This window comes from Phocoena phocoena, chromosome 3, assembly GCF_963924675.1.
Source record: "Phocoena phocoena chromosome 3, mPhoPho1.1, whole genome shotgun sequence".
Classification (NCBI taxonomy): domain Eukaryota; kingdom Metazoa; phylum Chordata; class Mammalia; order Artiodactyla; family Phocoenidae; genus Phocoena; species Phocoena phocoena.
Window position 1 is genome coordinate 119,019,750 of NC_089221.1, and position 15,011 is coordinate 119,034,760.

Genomic DNA, 15,011 nt, shown 5'->3' on the forward strand with positions numbered 1-15,011 from the left:
GTGGTCAGGATGGGAGGAACAGAAAGGCGGGAGGGGGTGTGTGCGCGAGAGTACAGGAAGGGGAGGGGGCTGTGGAGGCCTGGCTCAGGCCAACGCAGAGGAGGTGTGGACGCTGACTCAGGCACGATCCTTGTGCAGGCCGCCTGAGAATTCCGTCCCATCTCGCTCTGCAGTGTCCTTGGGAGGGACGGAAGCTCAGGACAAGCTGGAAAGGGGAACGTTCTGGGCGTCGGGGAAGCGGACCAGGGTCGTGGAAGACAGCTTGCGCAGCTGCCGTCTGGCACCCCTGGCCCGGACCAGCACCCCTGGCACGGACAGCTCCCTGGTTGGGTAGGGGGTGGGGCCAGACCTTAGAGGCTTGCCTGTCTCGGATCCTGAAGAAGGCATTCCTATCCCTCCCCCCATCTCTAGCTGCAGCCCCCTAACCCCAGGAGGCGCCCTGGCCCGCGCTCGCCCCCCAGGGCCTCATGTCGGAACCACAGCCTGACCTGGAGCCGCCCCAACATGGGCTGTACATGCTCTTCCTGCTTGTGCTGGTCTTCTTCCTCATGGGCCTGGTAGGCTTCATGATCTGCCACGTGCTCAAGAAGAAAGGCTACCGCTGCCGCACCTCGAGGGGCTCGGAGCCTGACGACACCCAGCTCCAGCCCCGTGAGTGAACAGCCTGGAACCTGGCTCAGTCACCTTTCTCCCTGACCCTTCTCCCCACACCTCTTCCTGGTCAACAGACCCAGGCCAAATCCCGACCAAGTTTTCAGGAGGTCTAGTAATGCTTTCTTGACTCTGCAAAAGCAATTGGGTTGCCACCACCCCGAAAGCAGGGCTAGAGTAGGCAGCATGGGTGGGAAGGGCCCACTGATGAGTCTTGGACTCCCATTGATTTCCCCATCTTTTCTGCTCTGGCCCTTGAAATGCTAATGTACAGCACGATGGCAATTTGCTAAAGGGGTAGGTCTTGAGCAAGAAGCCACAGAAGCCACCAGGTAATGTACCCCCAAAGCTGACTCATTTACTGCTTCCTTACCAACCTCTTTCATCCTTCAGCTGAGGACGATGACATGAATGAGGACACAGTAGAGAGGATTGTTCGATGCATCATCCAAAATGAAGGTGGGTGTATGCTGGCCCCTCGTTCCCCACCTCCTCAACTTCCCCTTGCCCCGGCCTTTGCCTCCACTGACCCCCTCTTTTCCTTCTCCCCTCAGCCAATGCTGAGGCCTTGAAGGAGATGCTGGGGGACAGTGAAGGAGAAGGGACAATGCAGCTGTCCAGGTGAGCTGAGAACAAGGGCCAGCACGATTGAGCTTGCCTTGGAGAGTACCCTCTCCTCCTGCACATTCCTCTCCCAGTCTCCTTGCATGTTTGGGTTGACAGGGGAGAGTAAGGCTGGTTAACATACAGGAAGAAGGACGTTTTGTAGAAATCCTGAGCCCTTCGACCCACATCTCTCCTCTGGATATCATCAAGCCTAACCTTCACCCCTTATGCCACTCCTCTGCATTAAGCATTGCCCGCTTTTTAGCCCCGGAAGGGAGAACACATGGTCACTAATATCTTCATATTGAGTTTATTAGATAAAGACAAGAAACGAATGGTGGGACCTGGGGCAAGTGGGGCATCTGGGGTTTAAGGAGCACGCTGAAAGAACAGGAGCAAGTCGAACAGGAAGAAAACTGGGAATATCACCCCTGGTCCTTTCCTCCCTACCGTCCAGCGTGGATGCCACCTCCAGCTTGCAGGACGGAGCCCCCTCCCATCATCACACAGTGCACCTGGGCTCTGCAGCCCCCTGCATCCACTGCAGCCGCAACAAGAGACCCCCACTTGTCCGTCAGGGACGCTCCAAGGAAGGAAAGAGTCGCCCCCGGCCCGGGGAGACCACTGTATTCTCTGTGGGCAGGTGGGTATAGAGTGCCCCAGGGAAAGGGAGGTTGAGGTGGGGACCCCAACGGTCAGGCACCTGCCTCCAAAGGTAGGCCCTGGCTCTTTCTTTGTGGACTGTGAGCCACAGCAGAAGCCAGGCTGCACAATGTGCCCCACAATCTGGTCTCCCCTGCCCTAGGCCAGAGGGAAGTGCCTATCAAACCCAGGATGTCCCTGATCGGAGGGAAGGGCCAAGCAGCCTCTGAGTGGTGGTCCTAAGCCCCAGTGTTCCCTCCCCTCCCAGGTTCCGGGTGACACACATTGAGAAGCGCTATGGGCTGCATGAGCATCGTGATGGCTCCCCCACGGACAGGAGCTGGGGATCTGGTGGGGGGCAGGACCCAGGGGGTGGCCAGGGGTCTGGGGGAGGGCAGCCCAGGACAGGGATGCCTGCCAGTGAGAGCCTTCCCCCTGAGAGGCCGCAGCCCCTGGCCCTTGCCAGCCCCCCAGTGCGTAATGGAGGACTCAGGGACAGCAGCCTAGTCCCTCGTGCACTTGAGAGGAGCCCTGGAGCCTCTGCAGAGTCGATGCTGGGGGCTGGAGGAAGGGGCCCAAGCCCAGGGCTGGCCAGTCAAGAGGCAAATGGACAGCCAAGCAAACCGGACACCTCAGATCACCAGGTATGAAGACATGTGGTGGGCTGCGGTGGGCTCAGCTCTTATTGCCCCTACTCTAGGGGGGCACTGATATGACCCACCTCCTGTTCTCCCACTGGTGACCCCTCCTCTCTCTCTCAGGTGTCCCCACCACAGGGGGCAGGGGGTGTGTGAGGTGAGTCTGCCTGGGCCCCAAGTCAGATAATCTCATCCTCCCACCCCCTACTTTAAACTACCTAAGCCCATTGGTTCCCTGAACCCCCAAGCTAAACTGCAGGCTTAGCCTTTGGTACATATTCCTTGGTTTGGTGGTGGGGAGTGGGCTTGTGCTCCAGGGGACAGGGAAGGTCCTGCAGCCCCTGGGGAAAAGCGGGGACACAGCTTGAAGAGGAGGCAACACTGTTACCCTTCCTCTCCTTCATTGCGCTGATGGACTACCAGCTGGCAGGGCCAGGGGTTGGGTGGGCATGAAGCCCCTCCTCTCAACTGGACAGCACTGCCCCCCAGCTGAGGGACCAGCCCTACTTCCACCTGGAACTGCACGGTCTCAGGCTGGGGGACCTTGGGAGAAGTCCCACCTCTGGTCCTCAGTCTCTTCCCCTTCCCCTGTCTGCCAACAGGCCGCCTGACCTGCTTTCCCCATCACCTCACTCCATGTGCTAGAGCGTGTGGCTGGGAGCAGGCCCCTGCCCTTGGTGGGCCCTTAAAGCAATAGCACCTTAGACCCCCCTGCCCTCTTGGCACAAGAGGCCCAGGCCCTGGCTTGGGCTTTGTGCCCTTTATTCACTGTCAATAAATCCGCTCAGACGATTACAGCTGCTTTGCATACTGGCTCCAGCTCCTTCTGACAGGCCTGCCCTCATCCCCAGTGGCTCTGGCATCTGGAGTGGGGTGATTCACAGAACCAGGGTGGAGACACAAATAAGCCAGAGCCACTCGAGACTTTGGGGGATGAATTCCAGTCCCAGAGATTTCAGGGTACTTCACCACCCTAGAGATGGGGTGGTAGCAGAAGACAAAGGGAGTAGTTTCAGCCCTTAGAGATGGCTGGAGGATGATGGCAAAAAAGGAGTGGGTTCCAGCCCCAGAAATGGGGAGAGAAGAAATTTCTACCCGTGAAGGTGAGAACGGAAATCAGGGAGATTCCAGCTTTTGGCTGTGTCGCTCTGGATCACCGTGGGGAGGGGTGGTCTCTGATAGCACGGAGATAGGGGCAGCAGCATCACTGGGGGAAAGTGATTCCCCCTGGCTTCAGGTGAGAGGATCTGGGTGGCCAGGATCCGGGGCTTTAGCTGGCGGGGGAGGCGGTGGACGCATCTGTAGGGAACACACAGTCAGTGCACCAGATGCCTCCCTTGGGGATATCCCTGTCCATTCCCTCTGTCCTGCAGATAAAACAGGACAAGTTGGAGTGACCCCTCTCCAAACACTCTCCTCCAAGGGCGGGGCCCTTACCGGCCTGAGTCGAGGCGCCATCACATCCAGGGGTCCAGGGCAGTCCAGGTCTTGGTCTGGAAATAAGAACCACAAGTCAGTCTTACGACTTTGTTTTGTTCGCTTCTGTATCTCCAGCACTTAGGACAGTGGCACTCGGTAAATATTTGTTGAATTAACAAATAGTCACTAACCTGGGTCATAATATCCATCAATCCATCCAACCTCAACGCTTATTGAGCACCTGCTGTATAATCGGGCCTGCTAAAGGTACCCGGGGGCAGGTGGGATCCACACCGCCCCCACCCCTAATGGCTGCCAGGAACTGCATAATGAAACACTAACAGACACAATGAATGACTGAGTACTAAATCATTCAAAGTGAATGACGGGTGCTGGAGAAGCGGGGTGCAGAAAACGCTCACGGGGTTCCAGGGTCGCGGTGGGTGGGGGGTGCAGTGAAGAAAGTGAAAGAACCTTTTAGAAAAGATGGTTTTAGGAAAGATGGATGAGGTAACAACAAAAACAAGGAAAAAAAAAAGAAAAGACGGATGAGGAAAATGATGCAAACCAGGTGTTTGCAGGATTCAAGAACACTAAGGGCAGAGGATGTGTATTGGGAAAACACTGTGGGAGAAACTGGCTAATTTTTAAAATAATAATAATGAGAAAACAGCTACTAATTGCATGCTTGCTATGTGCCCAGCACAACGCTGGGCACTCTATAGACACATCCCTTTAACTCTCACAACTCAGTGAGGGAGGGACCTTCCTCCTCACTCTGTAAAGGCCCAGACATGTTAAATCACACACTAGGACGTCATAGAGCAGAGTTTGAACAGTGGGCCCAGCTCCAAAGCCCAAGCTCTTCTACCATCAGGCATCAGAGAGCCTGATGGAGGAGGTTCCTGAGGGCAGGCAGAGGGGCTGAGTGTAACCAAGGAGCTCCAGACTTCCTCCTCCTTCCTGTCTCTTACCCTCCCAGGGCCCCAGCTCCTTCTACTCACCACCGGGCAGGACAGGTGCAGGCGACCCATCCAAGGCAGAGGTGGGTGCAGGAGGGGAGAAGCTGGGAGGGGAAGGGGATGGCAGGATCTGGGGATGAGGGGGCAGAGAGTTATTCCCGGCATGTGGGAAGGTTTCACCAGCTCTTCCTCCCATCCCATCTTCAGTTCCTGTCCCGTCACTCCCCAGTTCAGAGAGTGACCAAATGCTTGTATCTGGGTGGGGCTTGTAGGTGATACACATTTCAACAGCCAATATATATTGACACTTAATATGTCCCAGGCATTTTGCTAGCACTTCGCATGCACTAATTCATTCAGTCCTCACCACCACCCCATGAGGTAAGGATTTGATGATTCCTATGTCAGAGGTGAGACTCAGGTTAATCCATCTATCCAAAATCACAGAGCTAGTTAGTGACAAAGTCCTGGCTGGAACTCCTGACTCCTACTCCTATGCTCTTCTTGCTAGAACAACAGGTACCATATATCAAAGCACCTATGGGCCACTGTGCTAAGCACTTCCATTATCTCTAATCAGGATAGTTAGCCTCCTGAAAGAGGCATTACTGTCCCCCTTTTACATGCATGTGAAGAAACAAGCTCAGAGAGGTCTAATCACTGCCTACAGTAACAGAACAGGAAGCTGAACTAAGATCCAGCTCTAAAGCAGGACAACCAAACTCTAATGAAGACTGCCTTGGTTTCCCTTTTCTCTGTGCCAAAGGAGATGGGGAATCCCAAGCCACTATAGGGGGGGAGGGGACATTAAGACGAATATGGGACCTCCCTGGCATGGGAGGGTCAACTCATTGGTGCCTGGGGACCCAGGGAAAAGGAAGCCTCACCTGTTCAGGGTCTGAGAGTTCAGATGGCCCTGGGGGGCCAAGCAGCTCCTCCACCAGCAGGGAGGGGAAGACCCCAACATGGCCCCCAAATTCTCCCCTCCAGAAGCCATCATCCACTCCATCCTGGGTCCGGGGCAGCAGGCGGATAAGCGCCCCCTCGGGGAAGCTCAGTTCCTCTGCACTCTGTCCCGTGTAGCTGTACAGGGCGCAGGCCAGGAACGCTGCGGAAGCCCAGGAGAGATGGTGAGGGGAAGAGGCGGGCAGCGGTGCCCCCAGACCAGGGCTACAACCACTCAGTAACTCTTCTCCCTTTCTTACCTGTGGGCTCTGCCCCCGAAGGATTGTCGCTGTCATGGCTGCTCTCAGGGAAGGAGAGGTCCGGGAAGTTGAGATACCGCTCAGGGACAAAGCCTACCTCACCGTGCTGGTTCCGAGCCTGCTCACCCAGCAACGTGAACAGAAAGCAGGCTTGCCTCAGCAGTCCACGGCCCTGGCCCTCCTCCACTCAGGCTTCCAGCTTTGCCTGGCTGGGTCTTTACGGACCACAGAGGAGTCCCTCCCACTGCCCCCTTGCCAAGGGCAGAGCCCCGGGTCCATACCCACCTTGACCCATTCGTCGGCATCTCCCTCCTCTATGACCTCCAGCCACTCGCCCTCTGTGATGGTCAGCTCGTCCTCATGTCCTGCCTGGGCCCCACAAAGAAGGATTCAGGACTGGCTGTTCTCCATCCCTGCCTGTCTGAGGTCCCCACCTCCATTCATACCTGATAGCCAAACACCACATGGACAGGGCAGGGGAGGGGCCTGGTGGCCAGGGCTGGGGGGGCGGGCTCCTCAAAGAGCTCCCCCGTCTCCTCACATTCCTCAAAGTCAGACAGCTCAGCATCCTCAGCCTGGGGGGACAGAGAACAGGCATCGTTGTGAGGCCCAGTCTCAAGCACCACCCACTATATCTCTCACTCCTCCAGTCTACCTTTTTTTTTTTTAAACATCTTTATTGGAGTATAATTGCTTTACAAAGTTGTGTTAGTTTCTGCTGTATGACAAAGTGAATCAGCTACATGTATACATATATCCCCATATCCCCTCGCTCTTGCGCCTCCCTCCCACCCCATCCTACCCTTAACATTGTGGATCCTCCTCCAGGGTAGTACCACCCATCCGTTCACCCTGGGTCACAGGCAGAACCACCACAGAGCAAGATAACACTAACAATAATCACAGAGTTACAGTATTGAGTGCTTATATGTGCCAAGCACAACGCTAAGTATCTTACGTACATTGTCTTGTTTAAACTTCTTAATAACCCAGTGTTATTTTGCGAAACTATCAACCTCAGTTTACTTAACGGGAAACTGAGGCTCAGAAAGGCTAAGTCACTTTCCAAGATCACACAGCTAGTAAGTGGAGTGGCTGGTACTCAAACTGCTTATAGTCTGCTCTCGGGACCTTTCATAACCACCATCCTATACTCCATAATAAAAGTTCATTGAGAGCTCTCTATGTTACAAACTGTGCGAAGAGTCATACTTAAGTGATTTCATTTAAGCCTCACAACCACCCTTTGAGTTAGCTACTAGGGTGATTCCCACTTTATAAGCTCTGCTTTCCACTGGGGCTCTTTACCCTCCTGGTGTGTATGGGGAGGGAGTGGAGGGAGCTCACCGTGGGAGAGAGGTCCCTCTGGGACAGCCGGGCCTCGCTGAGCCGTCGCTCCTGCTCTACCTCATCCTGGGCCTGGGTCATGGCTGGCTTCAGCCAGTGCTGCACATCCAGGCCAGCCCCCTGCAGCAGGGCCAGCCGGGCAGCCCCCTTCACCTGGCTCACCTGACACAGGGAAGAGGGGGTCAGTCAAGGCTGTGGCTGGGCCTGCCCTTGGGAGGTGAGTGGAGCCTCCTACCCAGATGTGTCCACCCTCTACCTCCTGCCTCCAGTCTCCCCACCATCAGATAAAGAAGTGGAGGAGGGTGTTGCCGGAGGAGGTGCGGTCTCAGTGGCTCTAACCCCAGGGCTGTGCCTCACCTGTGCCCGCCGGATGCTCTCCCTCACTTCCTGCAGCCGCTGTTCTATGCCTGGAGCCTCCCGCTCTGAAGCCTGCTGCCGCCTCTGCTCCAGCCTCTGCAGCACCTGGTTGGGGACGCAGAGGACAGGAGTGGGTGGAGATACTATGGGGCACAACTTACTAATAACCCGGGAGTTTCCTAGTTGTTTCACATGCATTATGTCATCTCATCTTCCCTGTGATGTGGGTGCTATCATTAGCCCCACTTTAATGATGAGGAAACTGAGATCCAGAGAGCTTAAGTCACTCCCTTACTCAGGGTTACATAACTAGGAAGCAACAGAGCAAGATTTGAGCCCAGGTGAGTCTAGTCCCAAAGGTTACGCTCTTAAATTACTGTGCCACACTGTCGGCTTAAATTACCCTTCCCTCCCCTCCTGCCTGCAGCCCCCTGACATCCCCAGTGACGCCGGGATCCCCATCTCTCAGCTCTTCTTGCCCACCCCCGACCCCTGCACTCCCCACCTCACCCGCTGCCCATGGTTCTGGATCTTGTAGTCTCGGGCAGCTCGGCTCGTCCAGCGTTGAACTTCTTTCTCCAGGCCACTCTCCCCGGCCACACCTCCTGCGCCCCGCTCCAGCTCCAGGACACACACCTGAATGAACGGGGAGCTGTGAGGATGCCCTGATGCTGCTCCTTCTCCGCTCCCCCTCCCTCCAGTTCCCTCCTTTTTTTCTTCCCTGTCTCCTGACCTCCAGGGTCAGGGACAAATAGGTGGGAGCACACACCTATGACTGTGGACACAGGAGTGCATTCATGTGGACACACAGAGAGTCCCAGAAGTGGGATCCAGGTTGAGGGACAGAGGTAGAATCAAGAAGATAGTGAAGGGACAGAAGGGTGGGAGGAAGTGCGTTCATTTGTGTCCTGGTGGGAGGGAGGTGAACTGGGGCTCTGAAACCCTCTCTCCATGGTTTAATAGTCCCTAAGTTAAAACCAGGACAAGGATAATGGGGAAGAGGCCTACACCACAGTCCCCTTTCCAAGTGGCCTGACTGCATCTAGCAGAGAGGTCTTACCTGATCATTCCCTGCTGGCTGAAACTGCTGAGCTGGGGTGGGGGAGAATACTCCGGGCTCCTGAAGAAAAAGCTCCAGATCCTGCTCCCAGCTTACCTGGGAGTTGGAAAAAATCAAAGTCGGCCACTCACTGGCTCCCTCTCCAAGCCTGTCCCCAGCCCTTCTTGGTAGAGAGAGGACAAGGTGAGAAGGAAAGGGGCAGACATGCAGTGGTGGACGGGGCGCTGTACTGGGAGAGAAGGGTAAAGAGGATCTCTGGGGAGCTTACCTGGGAGGTCGCTTGCCCCCCACGGTGGGCATGCTCCAGAGCCATCTCTGCAGCTTCCAGCTCCGTGCGGCTCAGTGAAGTCAGCGGGTCCCTCAGGTGTTCCAACAGCTCGCTGACCAGGGCCTGGAGAGAACCCCAAGATGCTGACACCACCCTTCCCCCAAGCAGGCTCTCTGTCCAGGTTTGAATGGGTGATGGGTATGAGGTATGGGAAATTGAGAAGGAATAAGACATTTTTATGCTTCTAATAATAGGCCCTCACATGTGCACAGCACTTAACAGTTTAAAAAGCATTTTCACATTCATTCTCTCCCTTGAGCCCCATTAGTCTTATAAAGTAGGCAGAGCAGGGGTTAGTCCTGAGGAAGAAACTGCAGTTCAGAGGGGTAAGTGTTCTGTACAATGTCATGCAGCCAGCTAGAAGCAGAAGCAGAACCCAGGTATGTATCTTCTGCCCACTCTGAGCAGACTAGGTCCCCAGCCCCACACAGCCTGATGGTGGTGGGAAGCAGGGAGACGACGCCCTCCCTGCTGAGACGCAGGGGTATCTAGGCTGAGACTGGCCTTGAGCACGGCCGGCAGTTCTTCCTGGTAGTAGTGGTCAAGGTGGGCATTGGTGGCCACCAAGTTGAGCAGGTACTCATTGCGGGCCGCTCTCAGCTGCTCTGAGTACTGGGCCGACTGGACAGACAGCTAGGAGAGGAACATAGGTGTCAAGTGGGAGCCCTGGACCCTTGGGGTCCTTCCACGGCCAACCCAGATCCAGAATGGATTCTCACATTACTGAGATAACTGGCAAATCATACTAAAAATTTTACATACTCACAATTCCTGCTCAAAATCCTCTAGTGGCAACTGCATACATTTAGGATAAAATCCCAACTGCTCCTTACCGTGGTCTACCAGGTCCAACATGAGCTGGCCCCTGCACCCTCTCTGAGTCTTTCCACAGTGCTCGTCCCCTTGCTCACAGTGCTCCAGCCACACTGGCCTTCTCTCAGTTCCTCGAGCCTACAAAGTTATTCCCACCTCAGAGCCTTTGCACTCACCACTGCCTCTCCCTGGACTGTTCTTCCCCTACATCTCTGCATGGCTGGCTCCTCCTTGACACTCAGGCCACCTGCTCAGAGAGGCTTTCCCTCTAAATTACACTCCCCTGTTATGCTTTATCATATCACCTTCTTTTCATTTATTCTGAGTCTTTGTTTATTTACTATCTGTCTCCCCTAACCAGGCTGTGGAGGCAGGAGCTCTGCTGGTAGTGTTCCCCATCATATCCCCAGTGTTTCAAACAATGCCAAGTACATAGAAGTCCTCAATAACTGCATATTAAAGGAATGAAAAACAAAGGTACTATTTCCATTTTATAGATGAAGAAAATGAGGCTCAGAGAGATCAAGTTGACCAAGGTCAGGCACCAAGGAAGTAGGGTAGCCTGGATTCATCCCAGTCTCTCTGACTTATGCCTCCGGGTTCCAAACCACTAGACTAATCTGCCCACCTCTCCCTGCCCCGACTCATGCCCACATCCTCTGAACCTTGGTGCTGAGTTTCTGGAGACTGGTCCGAGTGTGGAAGAGGCCATGGTCACTTCGGTTAAGCCTGTGCAGGCAAGGGAGAGGAGCGGAGGTCAGGCCCAGCCATGGCACCTTGGCTCCACCCCCGACGCCACAGGCTTCCTAACTCCCCATGACCCCACCTGGCCTGGACATCAGCCGCCTTCTCCTGTGCCAAGGCCCACACCCGTTCACGCTGCCCATACAGCTTTCGACTTCGGCTCAGCTCCCGGACAGACTGCAGCACCTCGGCCTGCGCCCTCTGGAGGTTCTCTGCTCCCTAGGGGCATGGACACACAAGTCCTGATCCAGATCACCTCCATCCCTGAGTCAGCCCTTCCTTCACCCCATCCACTGAGCCGTACCTTCCTAAGCACCTGCTCCTTAGCGCTCCGCCCTGTGCCTCCTGCCAGGTCACGGTATCGGTCAGATGCCTGGAGCCGGGCTTGGCCCCCAGCCACGGTGGCATCCAGCAGGCAGCGCCAGGCACCAAACACCATCCTGCCTCTCCCCAGAGAAAGTCTGCATTGACGAGGGGAGCACTCCAAAGCTTCACGAGATGCCCCCCCCCCAACACCATGGGAGACAGACTGCTTTCCCATCCCCCTCGTCTGGGAGTCCATCAATCGATCAGCCCATTAGCTCGGCCACAAGGATCACTTACGCCCTCCGCCCCCATCCAGTGTCCTTGCTGGGTCAGCTGCTATCCCGCTGCCGTGTCAGCTCTACCTGCCGCCCACGTGCCCTCCTCATAGGTTCCTGGGGTTGAGCTCCTCATCCCTTCTTGGCTCCCTGGCCTCCCTGCCACCCCACCATGGGACCCACCTGCTGTCCATCTCCCCACTCCGGTGTCCTTCCCTCTTCAGAAATGGCCCAGCCAGTTTCTGGAGTGCCTGGTGGGAAAGTCATTACAGACCCAGTTCCCTTTCAAAGACTCTTCCCACTTGGGAGAACATACAATCAGAGTATAATAATGCCACCCACTTTGCTAAGTGCTTTACATGCATTAACTTATTCTGTCCTTACAACAACCTTGCGTGAAGGTACAGTTATTATTATTCCCATTTTACAGAGAAAGAAATTGAGGCCAAGAAACGTTAAGTAACTTGTCCAAGGTCACACAGCTAAAAAGTACCACAGCAGGGATTTGACACAAATTTTCCTGGTGCTAGGCATTTGCTCTTGACCAGAACAGGAGTACGTGTGGAGGCACATTGCTGGTAGTGTAAAGGAGGCTAGAACAAAAGGGAAGGTCCAGAGAAAGGAGTCCCATACCTGCCCATACTCCCGTTCAATGGCTGCCCTCTGCTTGCTGTAGGATCTGTGGAGATTAGGGGGATGGGGTGGTCTTACTGTTTGGTCCTTTTCTCCCACCCTCGACCCTCTCCTTAGCCTGGGCAGGAGGGAGAGGGGAGCCAGGCCTGGAGTGTGACTATACCAGGAGGGCCTGAGACTGAAGAGAGAGTCCTTGAGATCACCTCGGGCAGCCGCAGCAAAGGACAACCTCACCTCAGTGCTCAGAGCCTCAGCAGGATCCTCCCCACCCCTGGAGAACCATCTGTGTGCTTGGAGGTGAGGACTGATGGGGGTCAGCTGAGTACAGCGTGTGCCAGCCTTCCAACAGGTCTGGAAGAGGGAGGGGGGATTCTGTCCTAAGTCTGATTGTGGGTGTGGAGGGGGCGGTGTGGAGTGAAGGGGTTTGAGGGAGGGTCCCTGTGTGTTTATGTGTGTTGGGGTGCGTGGAAGGATCATTCGTATCCGGCATCTGGAGAGGTTGGCCTAGTATGACGGCCTCGAATGGGCAGGTTGGAGAGCTCTTCACCCCCGCCCACCCCGACAGCTGTAGTATGCTGGAGAAGAGGCGGAGCGTGTGACAGAGAAAGTCGGGGTACGTGGAGGGGGTCAGGGCTACCTGATATCCTCCAGTAGGTCCGCCTCTCTCTGCTGCCGGGTCTGAAGGATGTTCAGCTGCTCCAGGAAGCGAAGCTTCACCTCCTGGGATGGCTTCACCTGTGTGGGTAAGAAGAAGATGAAGACCCCTGGCGCAGGGACCTGAAAAACACTCCGCGCAGGGAGCGGTGAGGGGGCGGGGCCAGGGAGGAGCTGGGCTGTTTCCTCGGTTACTTCTGGGTTGGCCCTTGAACCCCTTCCTACTCTTCGTCCCCCCACCGCAGGTCTGGTGCCCCTTTGGGCCGCATCACTCCCCCAGCCCGCCAGGAATCCCCGTCCCCAGGCCAAGCTCACTTTTCGGGGCGGCGGCTGCATCTCCGCTCCGGCCCAGGCAGCAACTCGACTCCGGAACTCGAGGAAGCCCCGCCCATAGCTAAGCCCCGCCCAGGATCTGGCCCAGCTCCGCCCTCGCCCCGCCCACGCCCGATCAGTCTCTTCGCTGGGCCGCGAAGCGCCAAGAGCGGCAGGAACTAAACCTCTGTTACTGCTGAGAATACCCCGGAAAGGGTCCGCGCCGCCCTGTGGACGCCGCGTCCGCTGGGCGGTAGGGGGAACCCCAGGTTTCTGTGTCAAGACGCCTCGGTTCTATTTCTGGTGGAGAGCTATTGACTTAGCTCGTAATTATTTCTAATCATTCATTTACATATGCAGACCTCCAATCCCGACGCGACGGGTGAAGGATGGTGAGGAACTCAATCTGTAACCAGGGAAACTGAATCACTGGATGCCTGAGCGCAGGCAGATGCGTGTGATGAGAGAAACAGGGCTGATCCCAGACCTTTTCCTAATTCCCACTGAACTGGAAAAGCCTGCGTGAGTGAGGGTGAGAAAGACGCCTGGAGCCAGGAAGGAACCAGTACCAGAGGAAAAGACAGGGCCAATGGAGTGGGCGTGAGCTGGGAGATGAGAGCTGGGAGATGAGAGTGGGGACTTGCCCCTATCGGCTTTAGGGCCTGCCCTTAAGGTTCTACACCCCAGGACATACCCCCTATCCCCGCCCTGGCACTGCTTTCTGAGGATCTGCACACACACTTTCCTCATCCTCCTCACCTATCCATGGCTCACACCTCCTCACTACACCCCCGACTTGGAAAAGGCAGATATCTGTGGCCCAAACTCCAGATTCACATTTCCAACAGCTCACCTGACACCACCACTTCATCTAAATAGGTACCTCAAACTCTCAAATGGCTCCTTCTACCTGATCCTTCCCCAGTCACCTCCCCCAGGTAACATACTAAATGGAACCATTCTCCAGCCAGTTAGGAGAGTCAGAAAGCCAGAGTCTATGTACCCTTCCTCCTACCCCCACCTTCCATCCATCAGCAAGGCCTATAGGTTCTATCTCCCATTGATCAACTTCCCTCAATTTCCAGAACCACCAACCTGGTCCAAGTCCCCATTATCAGTCTCCTGGTCTGATATCTGGCCTCCTTGCTTCCAGTCTTCCCCCTACAACCCATTGTTCAGAAAACAGCCAGAGTGATCGATCTTTTTGTTCAAAGGAAGCAAAATCTCATCCCTCTCTTCCCTAAGACTCCTCAATTGCTTCAGAATAAAATCATGACCCACAAGGCTGATCATCACTGGGTCCCTGCCAGTCTTTCCCCCTTCAGCCCATACTCTTGTCCAGCTCCCCACTCACGGTGCTCCAGCCACTCCAGCCTCCTTGCTCTTCCCCCAACATGCCAACTCCCTTCCCATTGCAGAGCCTTCATGCCTACTGCCTTCCCTTTCCTTCTGGAGTGCTCCTCCTCCCAGCACTCCACATGCCTGGCTTCTTACCTTTACCCTCCACCCAGCCCAAATGTCACCTCCACAAGCACATCACTTTGGTTTAGTTTCTTCACAGCCCTGACTTTGTTTGTGTGTGCATATTCTGTTCCCCTTAAAGCAAGGACCCCCATCTCTTTTGTTCACACTATATCCTCAATAGCTGGCACCAATTAGGTGTTCAATATATATCTGTTGGGGCCTCCCTGGTGGCGCAGTGGTTGAGCATCCACCTGCCGATGCAGGGGACACGGGTCCGTGCCCCGGTCCAGGAGGATCCCACATGCCGCAGAGCTGCTGGGCCCATGAGCCATGGCCGCTGAGCCTGCGTGTCCGGAACCTGTGCTCTGCAACAGGAGAGGCCACAACAGTGAGAGGCCCGTGTACCACATAAAATATATATATATATATATATCTGTTGAATAATTGAATGAATGAAGTAAAAAATGGCAGTCTTTTTGTTCCAAGGTTTATTAACAGTGACGCATCCTTTCTGGCTCCTCTTTGCCCCAGTTCCCAGCCCTAATCAACCTCCCCACTCTGGGGCTTCACTGTAGTCTCTGAATGTTGAAGGTGG

General features: G+C 55.3%; 2 protein-coding genes across 2 annotated transcripts; one reads left to right on the plus strand and one right to left on the minus strand.

Annotated features, from left to right (window-relative positions):
* Positions 1-467: 467 nt before the first annotated feature.
* Positions 468-2,693, plus strand: RELL2 (RELT like 2). Its single transcript, XM_065875169.1, has 6 exons — positions 468-651; positions 1,045-1,110; positions 1,206-1,272; positions 1,715-1,900; positions 2,168-2,543; positions 2,661-2,693. The coding sequence occupies exons 1-6, from the start codon at positions 468-470 to the stop codon at positions 2,691-2,693; spliced, it is 912 nt and encodes a 303-aa protein (XP_065731241.1).
* A 686-nt stretch (positions 2,694-3,379) lies between these two features.
* FCHSD1 (FCH and double SH3 domains 1) lies at positions 3,380-12,976 on the minus strand. Its single transcript, XM_065874485.1, has 20 exons — positions 12,956-12,976; positions 12,624-12,721; positions 11,987-12,032; positions 11,537-11,604; positions 11,077-11,218; positions 10,855-10,991; positions 10,694-10,757; positions 9,720-9,848; positions 9,156-9,278; positions 8,888-8,983; positions 8,338-8,463; positions 7,828-7,932; positions 7,471-7,632; positions 6,570-6,698; positions 6,409-6,492; positions 6,124-6,241; positions 5,806-6,026; positions 4,961-5,048; positions 3,975-4,030; positions 3,380-3,836 (listed from the first exon to the last, which is right to left on the minus strand). The coding sequence occupies exons 1-20, from the start codon at positions 12,974-12,976 to the stop codon at positions 3,771-3,773; spliced, it is 2,079 nt and encodes a 692-aa protein (XP_065730557.1). The 3' UTR covers positions 3,380-3,770.
* Between the last annotated feature and the right edge of the window lie 2,035 nt (positions 12,977-15,011).